We start from the raw sequence: 17,530 nt of genomic DNA on the forward strand, positions 1-17,530 counted from the left end.
GCTTATTTTATTGGTTATTATGAAAAACGGTATCAAACCCACGCTATACACCTTGAGGAAGGCTGCCCTGAACAGCTAGGGTTCGTCTAGTCCTGGCCCTGCTGTGGAGTCAAGGATGAGTGGAAGCACACAGCTCTCAGATTTCTAAGTTTGCAAAGAGAATAATAGTCACCGTCTTCTCCATGCAGCTGCCAATGTCTGATGCCATTTATCCAAGTCCTGTCCTGTGGATCACAGTGAAAAAAAAGGCTTGAGGACCGGTGGGCTGGAATACAGTGCTGACAAGGCCATGGAAGGTCTTTTATTTCATCCTCAAGCACTTGCTTATAAGAAGGAACTCTGGGGGCTTCCCTGGGGGCTTCCCTGGGGGCGCAGTGGTTAAGAATCCGCCTGCCGATGCAGGGGACGCAGGTTCGTGCCCTGGTCCGGGAAGATCCCACATGCCGTGAAGCGGCTGGGCCCGTGAGCCATGGCCGCTGGGCCTGCGCGTCCGGAGCCTGTGCTCCGCAACGGGAGAGGCCACAACAGTGAGAGGCCCGCGTAACGCAAAAAAAAAAAAAAATAATAAGGAACTCTGTCTGCCAGCTCACATCATGTAACTGAAATAAACCACCGTATACAAGGCTTAGCAAATACTAACAGCTCGATATGTGTTGCCTGGTATCACTATTGTGTTTGTTGTTTTTCAAGTTTATATAAACTACAAAGCTGTTTGATGTCATGACATTCTTTTTATTTATTTATTTATTTATTTTGCGGTACGCGGGCCTCTCACTGTTGTGGCCTCTCCCGTTGCGGAGCACAGGGTCCGGACGCGCAGGCTCAGGGGCCATGGCTCACGGGCCCAGCCGCTCCGCGGCACGTGGGATCCTCCCGGACCGGGGCACGAACCCGCGTCCCCTGCATCGGCAGGCGGACTCTCAACCACTGCGCCACCAGGGAAGCCCATGTCATGACATTCTTGCTGGAAACATCTGTAGAGTCTTTGTAAATTACTCCTCATAAACATTTGTCTATCATCATGCCGGGAAGACGGTAGCTACACCACCACCCAAGAAAACTGTGTGACCAGCTCATGTCCAAGGTCTGGTACCCAGTGTTCATAAAGTCTTTAGTTGGGTTCCAGGTAAAAACCAGAAGGCAGCTTGGGCTCCTTTGAAAAGAGCAGGAGAGTCCTAGCAGAGCAAATCAGTTATTTCTCAGGCTTTAAGGTGTTCATGCATTTTGTGTGAAATAAAGCACTGAGTGTGAGTCATCTTTAAACTCATTGATTTCTTAAAATTTCTGCAGTTTCCTAAAGTTTTTTTCTTGAATGCGCCATCAGAATGAACCGTGGGGCCGTGCTGGGTTTTTCTAGTAGATTGAGTTTGGGCTTTTTTAGGTAATAAGAGGGCTCAGAATTCTGCACCTGCACACTCTTTCCATGGAAGCCCATGGACACGGGGTTCTGGCTCACTCTAAAGCTGTCCTGGCTCGGTCAGAAGGAGCTGGCCCAGGAGGAAGCAGTGTGACAGCATGGTGCATGGAGCTTTTCCATCCCAGGGGGCACTGAGATATTATTAAAAATCCAAACTGTCTGAGGGCTTTGCCCTGCAACTATGTACGTCACTCAGTCTATATGTGGAATTGGCAGGAATGCCAAGTAGGTGTATAAGAACCATAGGCTTCCGTATCTGACTTTTTGAAGGTCCTCTGAACTATCTGAAGGTCTGAGTCCTATTAGATTTGTAAGAGAAATCTTAAAAGATGAAGAGGAGGCTAGGATAGGGCTTCCTGGGTCAAGGCCTTTCATGATGATCCAGTTTCCCTGGAAATCAGCCCCTGGAAAAATCCTGGGTCAATAATAGCTGTTTCTCTATCAACACTTAACCATCCACTAAGCGTCCAAGTCAGTAATCCACCACGAGAAATGAAATCATGAATCACTAATACATACCAAATTTAAAATTCTAATAACACCCATCCTAGATCAGCTTATATTGAGTACAATTGTACTAGCAGAAAAGAGTCTAAATCAACTGAAAGGGTTCTAAGAATTCTCTTCTATAAACAATGGTCCAGTGAACTGACTCTTCTACGTCATCTAATCTATTTTTTATATGTACCTCCAAACATAAACATGTCAGAAAGAAAAGTCACCAAAACAATGAGGCTGGTGTGAGAAGAAACTGCTGATTATGGAGGTCGTCAGATTTCTGTGATACACAGACTAGGGCAGCGACAGCCCGCACCTCGGAGGGGCCTCCGCTGAAAGCTGTTATTTGTGCTGCAGTGATTGCCAGGAAGCAGGGACCACTGAGTGACCTGCAATGACGGGGTTGCAGGGCTTTGCAGAAGGGAGGCGGGCTGTGGAGCACAACGGGAGGAACAAGCAGATTTCTGCACAAAGAACAACTCCAACATAGACTGTTTCAAGCAGTGTACCCGAATGGAACAAGCTTTCCATAACAAAGGACTCATCGGAAGGAGTCAAGGTCATTGCTGGAGATTACCCAAGGTTTATTTGGAATGACACAGCACTGAAAACAGAATCGTTACAGATGACTTGTGGATACAGCATACATCGTCTATATCTTATTTTCGGACGATCTGTGAAGATGAGTTGCATCAATAAAAAGAGGTGGAAATATATAGGAGCTTTCTGAAATAGTGTTCTTTGGGGGTGGACTTAAATGCCCCATCGGCTAGCCAGTCTCAGAGAGGCAGAAATTAAGCCATTTCAGCTGCTGATCCACACTTGCCCACCTCCAGTCACCGTGGCCGGACATCCAGATCCTCAGACTCTGCTTTCTCCAAAGGGGCAGCAGCTCCGATGTGCCGTTAGTCACTGCGTCCTGAACAATGCACATTCCAAACACAGATACTGTCCACTGTTTTGGCAATGGGATGGCTGGTTTTGCCCAGAGGCAAAACTGCAACTGTGATGCCAGACGGAATAAGAGCAACGCGTGTATCAATGACACATAAGAGGCTAAAAGCTACAATGGAAAGGAGAGAGCGCAACTATGTATATGTAGCCTTGTGCATACACATAGATCCAGGAGTGATGAGAACGAGCTCGTGTGACTGTGTGTCCATATATATATATATAGAGAGAGATAGAGAGGTGCTGGTAAAGAACAGTGACCACTTTGCAGCAGTTTCGTTTTAAACACAGTAAATGTGAAAGGGAGAGAGAGCACGTGCTCACACCTGCACAGGGGAATAAGATAATCTCGTATTACAGGACAATTCATCACGTCTTCTGCAGGGAAGCCACTCAATACCGTACACTTGGTGCAGAGAAATTAAGGTTCTGGTCTGGAGAAAGCTACTTTAGAACTGGTGGGAGGGGGTCGAGTATACAAGTCTCCACAGCTTGGACAAAGCACAAACAAACCTGTTAGCAAGAACGTGGGAACCAGTGAAGACTTTTTCCTTAGTTTACTTGTTTATTTTTCCTCTAAACCTTTGTTTGCACACATGCTTCATTGACATAGCCTTCCAAACTTTGTCTGGCATTGGTCTGTAAATCACTAAGAGTGTCACAGCAAAAGTGAACTCTTCAGGTTTTCACAAAGGTTTAAAAACCCAGTAATCAGGCTCTTTCTACAATACTTTTGGTCCTAATCCAGGCGCCGTGTGAAGTTCTCTGGAAAGAGGCCTTTGTACGTGGCGAGGTCTCTGTACTGGAGCCAGTCTGATTCCTTCACACCTACCAGCCAGCCTGCATCCTGCAAGACAAAGACAGGGCTTTCAGAGTCCAGCAAACTACTGGAAAACTCTGCATTGCCAAAGATTAATAAAATAATGGGTTTAATGAGTATTGTGGTCCTGCACAAGGATGATGCACTACATGTGAACAGGTGTGCTGAGCTCAGGGGGGAGGCTTGTCCCAAGTAAGCTGTTAGTTACAAAAAAAAAAGGAGTAAACATTTGAAATTATTTTATGTATATTGTTAACTGAAGGTTAATATTAATATTATAATTTTGTATAAAGTATAGTTAATTGATGCTAACTGGATTATGATGTAAGTCCTAATCCAGTTAGCATCAATTAACTATACGAATTAGAATTATAGCCAGTGCAGGGAATTCCCTGGCGGTCCAGTGGTTAGGACTGCGTGTTCTCACTGCCGAGGACCCGGGTTCAAACCCTGGTCATGGACCTAAGATCCCACAAGCCGAGCAGTGTGGGAGAGAGGGAGGGAGGGAGGGAGGGATGGAGGGAGGAAGGAAGGAAGGAAGGGTTATAGCGAGTGCAAAGAGAGGAACGCCGGGTGAAAACATCACACACAGGACCATTTCCTGTCCTGTGGATCACAGTGAAAAATAGGCTTGAGGACCAGTGGGCTGGAATATAGTGCTGACAAGGCCGTGGAAGGTCTTTTATTTCATCCTCAAGCACTTGCTTATAAGAAGGAACTCTGTCTGCCAGCTCACATCATGTAACTGAAATAAACCACCGTATACAAGGCTTAGCAAATACTAACAGCTCGATATGTGTTGCCTGGTATCACTATTGTGTTTGTTGTTTTTCAAGTTTATATAAACTACAAAGCTGTTTGATGTCATGACATTCTCGCTGGAAACATCTGTAGAGTCTTTGTAAATTACTCCTCATAAACATTTGTCTATCATATAGGCGTGCCCTCACAAAAGTGAAGACAGTTAACCACGGAAAGTTTAAAGAACCCATCCATGCATGGTCATAGAGCATGGGAGACCAAACATAAAACTGAGAAACAGAGGTTGCCATCTGCCCTTGGCCTTCTGGAGATAAGCAGAGTCTAGTTGGGAAAAGCTGAGTTGAAGGAATAATTTTAAACACACAGACCGTATGAAGTGAAACGAGAGGGAAATGACTACCTTTATTATGTTAAACAATGCAGGAAAGAGCTGCCACTTAAAATGAGGGATAGTCGGATTTAATCTGAACCAATCTCCAATATAGTTCAAGTACATCAGATAAAACAAGGTCTCAAAAATTAAATAAAGAAGCTGAATACATTCCCTTTGATGTAATCTGAGACCATAAATTGATGCTGCTATATAGACAAGAAATATAAGCATTTAGACAGGCCAATTTTTGAAGGCAGAAAAAAATAACACTGAGAAAAAAAATGATTCAATAAAATAACTGATAAAATCCTAGCTGATGAGGAAAAGTGTCCTCTATAAAATTATGATGTTATGTATGTGAAGGACAAAGTTATCCTTAGAGTAAAAGATGATAACTAAATATTTTCTAAACCTCTAGTAGACATATAAAAGGTCGTATTTTCCCCTCAAGTGTCTATATTTGACTTTATTTACTGCTAGAAGATTAGCACTCTAGGACTCAGGTTTTCAATAGGAAAGTAACTGAGACCAGATGGAAACTCAGATCTATAGGAAGAAATCAGAGCACTGGAAATGGCAAACATGTTGGTAAATATAAAAGACTAGCTTTTGGTCTCTTTATTTCTTTAAAAGATAACTTATTGTTAATGCAAAATATATATATAAATTTATATTTTATAAGTATAAAAAATATATATTTTACATATTTTCATAAGTTTATAATGAGGTTTTTAATGATTTTGAGATACCTAGACACTTTTGCCTGATATTGGTAATTTATGCTTTGTCATCTATTTGTATTTAAAAAAATATATAATAGCATCCCAATAGCATCCCAAAAGAAGTGTCCTAAAAATCTAGTTAGTGATGCTGTGACCTTAAGCCCTTTTCAGAGCCGTCACACAGCATCTCAGAAGGTAGAAACGTCTTCAGGAAGTCACTGTGCCCAACTGACTCTCAGGAAAAACCAATACAGCCTGCAGTACTTTCCACTCTCATCCTTTACCTGGTCAGCTTCCGAATCTGAGGGCACTACCAACACCACGTCACCCCTTTGTAAGGTAAGCTCATCAGAATTTGCTGCCTCGAAATCATGCAGTGTTTCCACCTGCAAAAGATTGTAAGAGAACCGATTCATTTTAGAAAGAAAAGGAGATGTAAAATTAAAGTCTCTCAGCCAGATTATCAGCAGGCTCTCTAAGAAGCATCTCCAAGCTGGATAAAAAAGGGTGAAGATGAGTCACACCCCAAGGAAGAAGGCCGCTGAAGACAGAAAAGGAATCCTAATCTCTGTTTACTTAAAATATCCGAGTTTTACAGACTGATACTGAGGCCACTTGAATGTATATTTAGTAAAGCAATGCCTTCTGCGAGAACTAAAATGTAGTGCATTAATGAAATTTTAATTCATCATATTTTTGTTAGAGATTTGCATTGTATTATCATCAATGTTTTGTTACTGCTTGTTTTTTAACCTGAAGTAAAGATACCTAGTGGAAAGTTCCTCTAACCTCAGCTTCTGTAAAATAATAATTGAGAGCTTGCATGTTATATAGGAATTACTAATTAAGCCTGTGATCAATTTCTTTATAAGCCAACTTCCTTCCCTATCTTACCCTTTAAACTTTGACAATCTGTTTCTTTTCCTTCTCTCTTTTTCTGGTTTTTAACTGAAATATAGTTGACATGTGACATCGTATAATTTAAGGTATACACCATGTTAATTTGATACATTTATTTATGGTAATATGATTGTCACTGTAGCCATAGCTAGCTCCTGATCAGGTTACATAATTATCATTTCTTTTTAGTGGTGGGTTAATTAAGTTCTAGTCTCTTAGCAGGTTTGATGACTAGAATACAACAGTGTCATCTATATTCACCATGGATGAGATCTCTAGGTCTACTTTACTACTTGCTGCAAGTTTGTGCCTCTTAACAACATCTGTTTTAACCCACCACCCCTCTTTCCCTTTTTTTTGGAAAGATTTCTTTAAAATTGGATTATAGAAAATTTTTAAAAAGCAAAAGGAGAAAGAGTATTATAATGAACCCCCAGGGACTCATCACCCAGCTTGCATAATGATTTAATCATGGCCAGTTTTTTCTCTCCCATATCCCTCGCCTCAATCCCACTGCCAAGATTAAACACCTGGCTTTTTTTTTTTTTTTTCATTTTTATTTTATTATTTATTTATTTATTTTTGGCTGTGTTGGGTCTTTGTGGTTGCACGTGGGTTTTCTCTAGTTGCGGCAAGCGGGGGCTACTCTTCGTTGTGGTGCGCGGGCTTCTCATTGCGGTGGCTTCTCTTGTTGCGGAGCATGGGCTCTAGGCACCTGGGCTTCAGGAGTTGTGGCGCGTGGGCTCAGTAGTTGTGGCTTAGGGGCCCTAGAGCACAGGCTCAGTAGTTGTGGCTCACGGGCATGTGGATCTTCCCGGACCAGGGCTCGAACCCGTGTCCCCTGCATTGGCAGGTGGATTCTGAACCACTGCGCCACCAGGGAAGTTCTAAACACCTAGCTTTTAAGCTGTGTATTTTGCATACAGAATCATAACATGTCAGAGCTGGAAATGACTATCAAATTCATTTTTCTGATGAGAAAACTGAAGCCCAGAGAGAGGGTAAGTGCAATTCCCCAGCTCACACTGTAGCTAGTGAGCAAAGCCAGGGAGGGACCCAGCCAGGCCTGGCTTTGCATGGCACCTGCCCCCTTGATTTCATGTCCTCTTCTTATAACAGAACCCAGTGGGGCACATGTCCTCACTGGCCACAGGTCTAGCTTTTTTCTCCACATTAATTCATTCATTAATCCCACCTGGACCCACTGGAGGTGACAAGGTAGCAGTTACTTTCTAACGAGCAGAGAGAGAGAAGAAGAGGGTTCTACTCAAGCCCACCCCGACAAACACAAACAGAGTTAACACTTTTTAAAAGACAAAGAGCTGAATTAGGAAATGCAAAATCAAACATGCAAATTAACATTCCAACTATATTCTGTTAGGTAGGATTATCTGCCTTTAACCCCTGGCTTAAACTAGGGTATTAGGCTTAAGTATAAGGGATTTACTGGGTTTGGGGTATGCACCCTTCCATTTATGAAGAGTTTAGTAGCCATTTGATGGCCTCTCTGAGCAAAACCTTCTTGCCATTATTTTTTATCCTTATCGTGGAAGCCTATTAAGATAGTTATTAACTTTCAATATATTATTAAAAATATATTATATTTTTATATTATTTTATATTTATTTATTTATATTTACATTATTATAATATTTTATATTATATTATTAAAAATATATTGAAAGTTATTAACTTTCAATATATATTATTGACTCCCTGCTCTGTGCCATGCACTACAACAAGGTGCCAGAGCTGACTGAACGATTCATGTATCCTGCCCTCCATGGGGGACCAGATGAGCACACGGATGGTTTCAAGCCCTGGGCTCTAGGGGGAGCCCGGGAGGGCACACCCATCCACTACCAAGAAGAAATCCACCCATTCACTACCAAGGGACATATCATTTACCCCGTGGTGAACTTTCTTTAATCATTGGTTGTTAAAATATGGAAAGACATGACTCTGGTTCTTGTAGCCCAGCAGCTTGGAAACCTTGCCATGTTACAACGGGATGTGGGAGTAAAGCCTAAGGCAGTCAGAGAACAAATACATATAGCAAAAAGATTAAAAATCAGACAACTAAATTTGCACAAAAGGACCGCAAAGCAAAGGAAGGGCGAATGGCCACCAGATTAAAAAAAAAACAAATGTTAAGAGATCTGAAACACATTTCTCCTTTTTAAAAGAGAATCAGCTTTAATTTAAGTAAAAGTGTATCGCAGGTCATAGAGAACTGAAAATATATTTAAAAATCAGGTGCGGCACTTCAAAGGTATCCCTTTGCAGATAAGGCAACCAAACGTACAAGCTTTTGAACTAAACAATGAGCCTCGGTCAACTGCAAATCAAATGGAACACAGTTCTCAAGTAGGGCTAAATTTAATTACACTCTGTTCTCCATCCAAAGTGACAGATTTTTCTTTTACATTTTCCTGACACTGAATAAAATAAGAAAAAAAAAAAGCGCAAAATAAAAAGAAGAAATATTAAGACCTTGTAGAGGAAGCCGGGAGGCCCTTCCTGGAGGGCCTCGCTTGCGGAGGGGGCTGCCGGCTGGGAGGCCTTGACCGCCGTGTGTTCCTCCGAGGCCAGCGCTGCTGTCTCGACGGTGGAGCCCGGAAGCACCACGTCAGCAGCTGCCTCCTTGGACTCTGCACCCATGGCCTCTTCGTGTTCTCCCTCCCCTTCATTGTTGGAGGCGGGCTCTATGACCACTGAAGGAATGACCTTCTCCTAAAGGAAGAAAAATGTGGTTGGCAGCGACTGGGAAAGGAGACTTCTGTACCCTCCAAGGGCGGCCGCTACCCCACCCCACACTGCCTGGCTCCTCCACTCTCCCCACCTCCACCATTCAGCTAAATGCCTGCTCTTCCCTTTTTCTGGTCTCCGGCCCCTCCTCCCGACACGGCTTCCTTTCTATCTCTCCTGAGACAGAAGCCCTTAGTAGGACTAATTTCTGGATCCTTGACCAACCAGGCAGTTGGGTTAAGAGTGAAGTTACTAGGGAAACTGGGAAGTGGGTTAGGAGGCTTCGGGGGGGAGAGAGGGCGAGTCACCATGGGGGTGGGGGGACAATCCTGAAAGGGAACGTAGTAGGACTCCAAAGGATGCTCTCATTTTTGCAGTGGTCCGTTCTTGTCCCACGGAATGGTAACCCTCGCCTGAAACTGACGTTTCACCTCCTGTGACTGCCTTTCTCCTTGAAACCATATTGTTGGTGAAGATCTGGTGGCCGGTGTTTGGAGATAATCTGCCCATCTTTGGCTTGTTGATTATCACCAGAGCCCACACTGCAGTGACAACTTTGAGGTATGACAAGTCCCACCAACCACTCTAAGTACTTGTGTTGTCTGGGGGCAAAGCAGAACCAAAGGATCAAGATCTCTCTCTCATTTTTTAACAAAGATAAGCACCGAGGGGAATTCCGCTAGCATCACGGAAGCCCGGAGATCAAGTTCGCTACATCCCCAGGTATCGGCAGACACGGGCACCTCCATTCTTCAATTTGGAGAAAACAATACACTCTTTCAACAAGCACAGCAATACATACAGGGCTACGCCTAGCATCCTGACAAAGACAAATCTTCGGAAAAAACGGCATATACGTTTGAGTTATTTCTCTAAGTAGTGCTGCTACCTGCTGTTTGAAGGGATCATTCAATTTCAAGCTTTAAGTAACTCTGGAGAGATTATTGGAAATGTGGCATGGGTAAAATAATCAGGAAAAAGCAAAGCCTCACATGAAACCAACTCTTCACTGTTTCTACTTAGGAGAGCAAGGACATGGACTTGAGAAGCGCCGTCCTGGCTCCAGCTGCTGGGTTTGAGGTTCCACATTGGCAACGTCTGCATTTGTTGCCTTTGAGTGCTTCTCTGAAGAAATGAAGAGCTTGGGTAACTCCAACTTCATGTACGTTAGCAATGACCCATTTTCTTTAGAAAGTGCAACACGGGGGTGGGCTTTTGGTGAAAGGAGCCTAATGGTGAGTTCGGAGCACTCTAATAAAAGTAATGACCACAAAATAGTAATTACAGTAATATGCTATAACTACTAATACGGGCTTCTCACCATGTGCCTGGCACCTGGCTAAGCACTTGGTGGCTATTTTCTCACTGCATCCAACAACCCTGTGTTTGTTCTATCATATTCTCTTCCTCCTTCCCCCATTCTCATCCTTTCCACTGTGCTTTACTCCTTTTCTCCATCACGTTATTTCACGGTTCCCTTTGCCCCTACCTGGGCTTAAGCCCAGTCCGCCAGAGCAATAGGGGCCCGTGTGGAGCCTCACGATGCTGATACTGAGAGAATGCTGAGGCCACTCTTCCTGAGAATTGAGTATTTCGTTTTGGTGGCGTGCGATGCCACAGAATGGTTACCAACTGTCCACAGCTCCACATCCAAAAGAGGTACCACCATTAACCAACAGACAGAGGATTTCAATGGGCGTTATCTCCCCAGAACCTCCATTTACTAGGACATGTACCTGAGTCGCTGCTGCTTCTGTTTCTACCGGTTGAGGTCTGTCACCATCTACAGCCTCCGTGGCTTCGGTGTCAATCTTGGCGTCCTCTGAACTCGCTGCTTCTCCAGCAGGAAGAGTCACCTTCTCTGTCTCTGCTTCCCCCACGGGGGCCCCCTCCGCTGCCGGCACCGAGGTCTCAGCCGTCACGTCAGCATCCGTTGCAGGGATGAGCTGTAAACCAGAAACCAAACAGGCTGTGTCTGTCTCCACGGGCCTCAGTGAGAGTCAGACTCAGCCCTTTCACGTCTCTCCCCTCCGCTGAGGCCATGGGACTTCCAGGCTTTCTTTGGCATGTCCTGAAGCCCAGGATGCAGGTACACCAGAGTCTGCCATTTGCTCCACAAAACCCTGACTCCTCTTCCTGCTGGCCCACGACAATGCTGCATTCCTCGGCTTTCCTTGCAGCTGGGTGTAGCACATGGAATTTGAATGGAAGTGACACATGCCACTCCTGAGACATGGCTTTTAAGGTGAGCGTGGTCTCCTCCTCAAGCTCCTTCTAGCTTTGTTGGCTGAAAGCAGAGGGCGGCAAGGCTGTAGAGGCTATCTGAGTGATGAAATGGAAGGGGTCCGGGCCCGATACTACCTGGGTCATGGAAGAAAGCCACTTAAAAGTACCCTCACCACACAAAGTCAGAATTTAGAAAAACTGTATTTTAGTATGAACTTCCAAATCTTCGTGGGGAAAGGTCCCAGAAGCTAAATCACAGTCATGAAAAAAAAAAAAAAAATTAGGAACTTTCTCAATGAGACCTCTTGAGAATGAAGGGAAAATCATTTGTCATCAAATATGCAATATAATCCAAAAATCAAATCAGACTTTGGGTCCTTTACTGAGAAAAGCAAGACAGAAAAAAAGAGAATTTTGTTTCTAAGGTTGGAACGCCGTCAGAAGAGCTTTAAATAGTGTTTAAAACTTGTAATAATGAAATAAATTGCAATCAGAAGTTTTAGTTTTGCACAGATTGGCTATGGAGTCCAAGTCTTGAACAAGACTCTCACATCAGTTTGGCAGACGTGATTTGAGAGGTTCAAATTGGAAAGCCTGAGAAAGAAGGAGAATTGTAACTTGATCTTATATAATACACTCAGGACGCATCTTCCAAAAAGGGATCTTGCTAGCTGATGTGATTAGCATTAGCCGTTCCTTTTCTTTATTGAATAAATTCAACCCAGTCTGTCCTACTAAGTTAGGAAAGCTCTGATGTTGCAGATATTAACTGTCAAACCCAGAATACTGAAAAGGGTGATGGAGACTGCCTGCGAATCGGGCCTCAGAAATGGGACAAGGAGATTCTGAGCTACACACCTACAGTCACAGCCGGGCATTTTAAAAAATAACAACTTTCTTCTGACTCATATTTACTTTTATTTATAAAAATAACCCATTGCAGTATACACACTACTAAATAGAAATTAGATAACCAACAAGGAACTACTGTATAGCACAGGGAACTATACTCAGTATCTTGTAATTATCTATAAAAGAGAAGAATCTGAAAAAGAATACACATGTATATATATGTATAACTGAATCACTTTGCCGTACACTGGAAACTAACACAACATTGTAAACAAACTATACTTCAATTTAAAAAATGAAAAATAAATCAATAACCTGTTGCAGAATACATTTTTCTGCAACATTTTACTTTAGAAATGAAAAAATAATGCTAACAGTGGAGTATTTGTTGTAAGTATCACTCATATTCTTAGAAATTTACTTCCCTCTCTTAGGAGAATTTCCTATTATGAGAATTTGGCTCTCCACACGGTATGCAATGGTCCAAAAGGCAGCCACTGGCCATGACATGGCATTTATTTATTTTTTTTTCTACTCTGGCATTAAAGCACATGACTGCAGAAAAGTAATCCTTCTACCTGAATTGTAATATACTTATTTAAGATGAATTATAAACGCTGATAATTACTGAAGTGGGGTAACAGGTACAGGGGGATTTATATTTAGGTGAATAACTGAAAATTCCTATAATAAAAAGTTAATTTAAAAATTTAAGAGAATTGCACCTCTTGTTTTACATAAATGGGTCTTTTTATGTATATGTTTGTTACCATTGTTAAAAGAGTAATACTCAGAATAAATATTAGGAGGGCATCTTAATTCTAAGAAGAGTAATGAACAACTGCTCTTAGCTTTACTGCTGGAGAAAGCAACAAGCTCTCTCCAGGATCCTAAGGACCTACTGAATTTTCTTCCTCATTGGAAACTATGCATAAAGACAATGTGTATGCAATGAACTTATGAGCTCAAATGTAGAAAACAAGTTGTATTGTCATCATTCTAAGTTATGTATGCTTTCTATCTGTCTGGAAAAATCACACCTATGGAGTGAACATCCCCCTGGTTTCAAAAGCTTCAAACCAGACGGGCTCTGTACTATGCAGACAGCATGGGCAAGCAGTGAATACCACTACATACACACATACACACAGACAGTGTTACAGATCAAAAAGCAGGCATTATGGTATTGACAGGCTACTTCTCCAAGTTATTATACATAAACCTTTCCTTACATACATGTTCCAAGCACATACTATTAGTAATTGGATTTTACTCTCAACTGGATTGATATATCTCCCGAAGAGAATATATTTTTGTGAAGTATTGATGGGGTTACCAAAAGTAATTTTTTAACTCGATACAAATAGAATGTTCATAATTTATCCTGATTTATCTCTATGGCGGATAAAGTCCCTGATTTATCTCTATGGCTCTATATAACTATCAGTTTGGTTGTATCCGATTTTACTAGTGCAAGATATACATGTCATCACCTCTCCTTTGTTAAATAATTTTAATAGGCACAAAATATTGAAAGTAACAATGCTAATAAAGACAAGGTGCTAAGGAAATGGCACTGACTACAGAGAGGAAAAGCCAAACATTTTGAATGACCTACTTGGGAAAGGGAAGAAATGATCACTCCTCCATCCTTCTCTGAGTCCATTAGAAATGAATTCCTATTTCTCTAGCTGAAATTAACACTCTGATTTTACAGACCTTAAGAGCATTATTGAAACACAGAAGGACGTCGCCACCTGTACTTCCTTGAATCTTCCCGCCTCTGTCTGACACTCCTCTGAAAAATCAAGGATGCCCTGATCCTCACCTTATGTCTGGAATCTGTGCCATATTTTCTTCTCTTACCAAAATATTTGGAAAATAGAATCCATTTGCTCAGATTAGGTGTTAGCTCTAGATAAATCAAGAACAGATTAAAAAGGTTTTCAGTGACAGTTATACCTCTATGATTATTTTTATGCATTCCAATCTGTTAGCTAATGTAGCCTTAGACTCTAAATTTAGTCTTTTCTAGACTCTAGACACCTGCAACCACAATGACTAATGACTATTTTTTGTTGTTTTTTTTTTTAAGGGAGACCAGAGTATTGAAACTACTGAAAGTATTTCAAGCCTTTGATATTCAACGTTACTAAATTTTTCTCTTCACTACACATTTTAAGAGAAACACTATTATCTTATCTTCTGCCAAAACTGTACTATCTGTTCACCAAATAGATTTATGGTGGGAAATCATCTGAGGCAAAAAGAGACTAAAAACAGTTCTCCCTACCCTCAGGTTGTTTACTGTATCCACAAGGTCCGTGAATCACATGCACCCTATTGCCAATTTGCAAATTAATCACACAGAAATCACAGGGATGTGCAGGGGACCTTCTTTGAGAAGGTGAGCGGTTCTCACTTTATCACACTGTATAGATCTTACTGCCTTTTAATCTTCTGCCTCAACAGACCCTTTGGTGGAAAGCAATATGGTCATGGCATGCATGGCAGTCTTTTCAAACACCTATGTGCCTTAGCGAGATTTCCTGCAAGCGGAATGAAATGAATGCAATGCAACAATGGCCCCCATATCCTGCACAGCAGGGGAACATAGTGGGGGACAGAAACTAACCGGTCCCTCTGGGCGATGGTGCCCTAGAAGCAGGTCAACAAGGGAGCTGTGATTGGTTGCAGGAGAATTTGTAATCTGCGGGCTTTGTGTAATTTATTGATTTATTTTATTCATTCATTGTTTTCTTGGCAATATGAGCTCTGAACAATGCCTGAAAAACAGCTTGCCAACTGTGTAACTGATCTGGATGAGGAAAAGAGATGCCCTAGTATGAAATTCCTATAGGGTAGGCCATCTGAAAATAGGTATTTTTCTGCTTAAAAAAATGATACCATGGTTTTCAAAATAATAAAGTAAATAACTTATGGTACCTTTTTTTTTGTTTTTTTTGCGGTACGCGGGCCTCTCACTGTCGCGGCCTCTCCCGTTGCGGAGCACAGGCTCCGGACGCGCAGGCTCAGCGGCCATGGCTCACGGGCCCAGCCGCTCCGCGGCACGTGGGATCTTCCCGGACCGGGGCACGAACCCGCGACCCCTGCATCGGCAGGCGGACTCTCAACCACTGCTCCACCAGGGAAGCCCGATGGTACCATTTTGATATATTTATTTTTATTCATTTTCTGTGCATATAGGGACTTTATTTTAGAACACATGGATTGTGTTTCTTGGGAAAATTATATTAGTGGATATATAATACTTTGCTTTTTCTATTTAACCATTTATTTAACAGTTCTCCTATAATTGAACACTAGCTGGTTTCTAGTTTGTGTGTATGTGTGTTAATATAGTTTTTTTTTTTTTTAATTTTAGTATTTTTATTAAATGGTGGTCATTAGAAAAATTTGAAAAACATGGGAGCATAAAGAAGAAAACAAAGTACCCATCATTTCATGATCAATGTTAACATTTTGATGTTTTCTCCCACACATCTTTTTGCTATGGACACACGTGCTTGAACTGAACTGGGATTATCTATCTACGGTTTCACCCTTGGTCCCAGCTAGTAGCAGAGGCATCACCTAGAAGCCTGTTAGAAATGCAGGGTCTCAGGCCCCACCCCAAACCTACTGAATTGGAATCTTGATCTTAATGAAGTCCAGGGAATTCATGTATGTACTAAAGGTAGAACTGCCTTTTGCACTCTGAATTACATTGTAAGCATTTCACAACCATCTGTCTTAAATCCCCCAAATGCATGTGTCAAAGGATGTGTTGGTGTGACAGTAGGCCCCAGGTGACCTGGATGCTTCAGAAAGACGTGCCCACACTCATGGTGGGCTGGGTACCAGTGTCTTCTATCTGGGGTGGGATGGATGACACATTTTTCTATGCCAGGCTCAGTTATTGTGCTTTTAGGACTTGTTCATGCCTTGGTTTGTGGAAAATTCTCCAGAGCTTGGCTAATACTTTTAGAGTACTATTCAGGCTTTGACTCACTTTGTATATTTAAGCATAAAGAGCATTAAAATGAAAAAATACACTGATAACAGTGAATCTGGTAAAATTTTGTGATTTTTTTTTTTCTGTTTCAGTCTTACAATCTTCAGTTATGTGCTCACCGGATGCATTTGATTTTCATTAAAATATTCCTGGGGTAAATGAGACAAATGATAAGTAAAGAATGTAAGAAATATTGGGCTTCCCTGGTGGCGCAGTGGTTGAGAGTCCGCCTGCCGATGCGGGGGACACGGGTTCGTGCCCCGGTCCGGGAAGATCCCACATGCTGCGGAGCGGCTGGGCCCGTGAGCCATGGCCGCTGAGCCTGCACGACCGGAGCCTGTGCTCCGCAACGGAAGAGGCCACGACAGTGAGAAGCCCGTGTACAGCAAAAAAAAAAAACCAAAAAACACATGGCAGGTCATAATTCCCCTTCAGCAAGACTGCAGTGTGAGCTCTCCCATGGAACACCATGCCTCCAATGCTGTCCCCTTCAAAGGCTGCCCCTGGTGTTACAAACTTCATTTGATAACCTATATGTTTCCTTTCTAATAAAGGAATTTAGTGGGTTTTCTCCCCCTGACCTTCAGCTCAATCATCTTTTTCAATCTACTCTCCTAGTATTGCCGGCAGACCCATCATAAGCATTTAGCAGCCCGGTCCCAGCGCAACTCAGCTGCTGGCAGGCTGGGTTGCCATGGCAACATCTGTCCAATTTAGCTCCATACTTTCTTTAAAAATTAAGATCTCCTGCTGAAATGCCCAAGTTAAGGAATCTGGGGGTTAATTTGGCCTTTAAGGTCATAGCAGAATATCCAATAATGATACACATTAAATTATTAAAGTTTTAATTAGAGATTCATTTGCAAAGCGTATGGGAGAAATGCACAGGATAGGTGGATTTATGTTTACAAGCAAAGGTAAATATTGTGCGTTGCACACTCTCAGACATTGGGACGTGAGCAAGTATTAGTTTCAGAAGTAGCCACAGAACACAGCTTCAACGGGGGCTGCAAAGAACTTGTTAAAGAGGCTCTTTAGAAAATGCCTTTACTGCACAATAAACACTTCACCCCACCTGGCTCTGGTATCTTTTTTTGTGTGTGCGGTACGCGGGCCTCTCACCGTTGTGGCCTCTCCTGCCGCGGAGCACAGGCTCCGGACGCGCGGGCTCAGCGGCCGTGGGTCACGGGCCCAGCGGCATGTGGGATCTTCCCGGACCGGGGCACGAACCCATGTCCCAGAGACC

The 17,530-nt window shown here is 42.5% G+C and overlaps 1 protein-coding gene across 2 annotated transcripts in view; it reads right to left on the bottom strand.

Annotated features, from left to right (window-relative positions):
- Window positions 1–2,478: 2,478 nt before the first annotated feature.
- The window catches only part of LOC131762643 (amphiphysin), a 186,268-nt gene continuing 171,216 nt past the window's right edge, over window positions 2,479–17,530 (bottom strand). For both annotated transcript variants that reach the window (XM_067042871.1, XM_067042872.1), the window contains 4 exons: window positions 10,928–11,137; window positions 8,937–9,176; window positions 5,828–5,929; window positions 2,479–3,713 (listed from right to left, as the gene is read on the bottom strand). In XM_067042871.1, coding sequence (XP_066898972.1) covers window positions 3,606–3,713; window positions 5,828–5,929; window positions 8,937–9,176; window positions 10,928–11,137 — 660 coding nt within the window. In that variant the 3' untranslated portion in view covers window positions 2,479–3,605. The remainder of the gene's footprint in view (window positions 3,714–5,827; window positions 5,930–8,936; window positions 9,177–10,927; window positions 11,138–17,530) is intronic.

The sequence above is a fragment of the Kogia breviceps genome, chromosome 9, assembly GCF_026419965.1.
Source record: "Kogia breviceps isolate mKogBre1 chromosome 9, mKogBre1 haplotype 1, whole genome shotgun sequence".
NCBI classification, from domain to species: Eukaryota; Metazoa; Chordata; class Mammalia; order Artiodactyla; family Physeteridae; genus Kogia; species Kogia breviceps.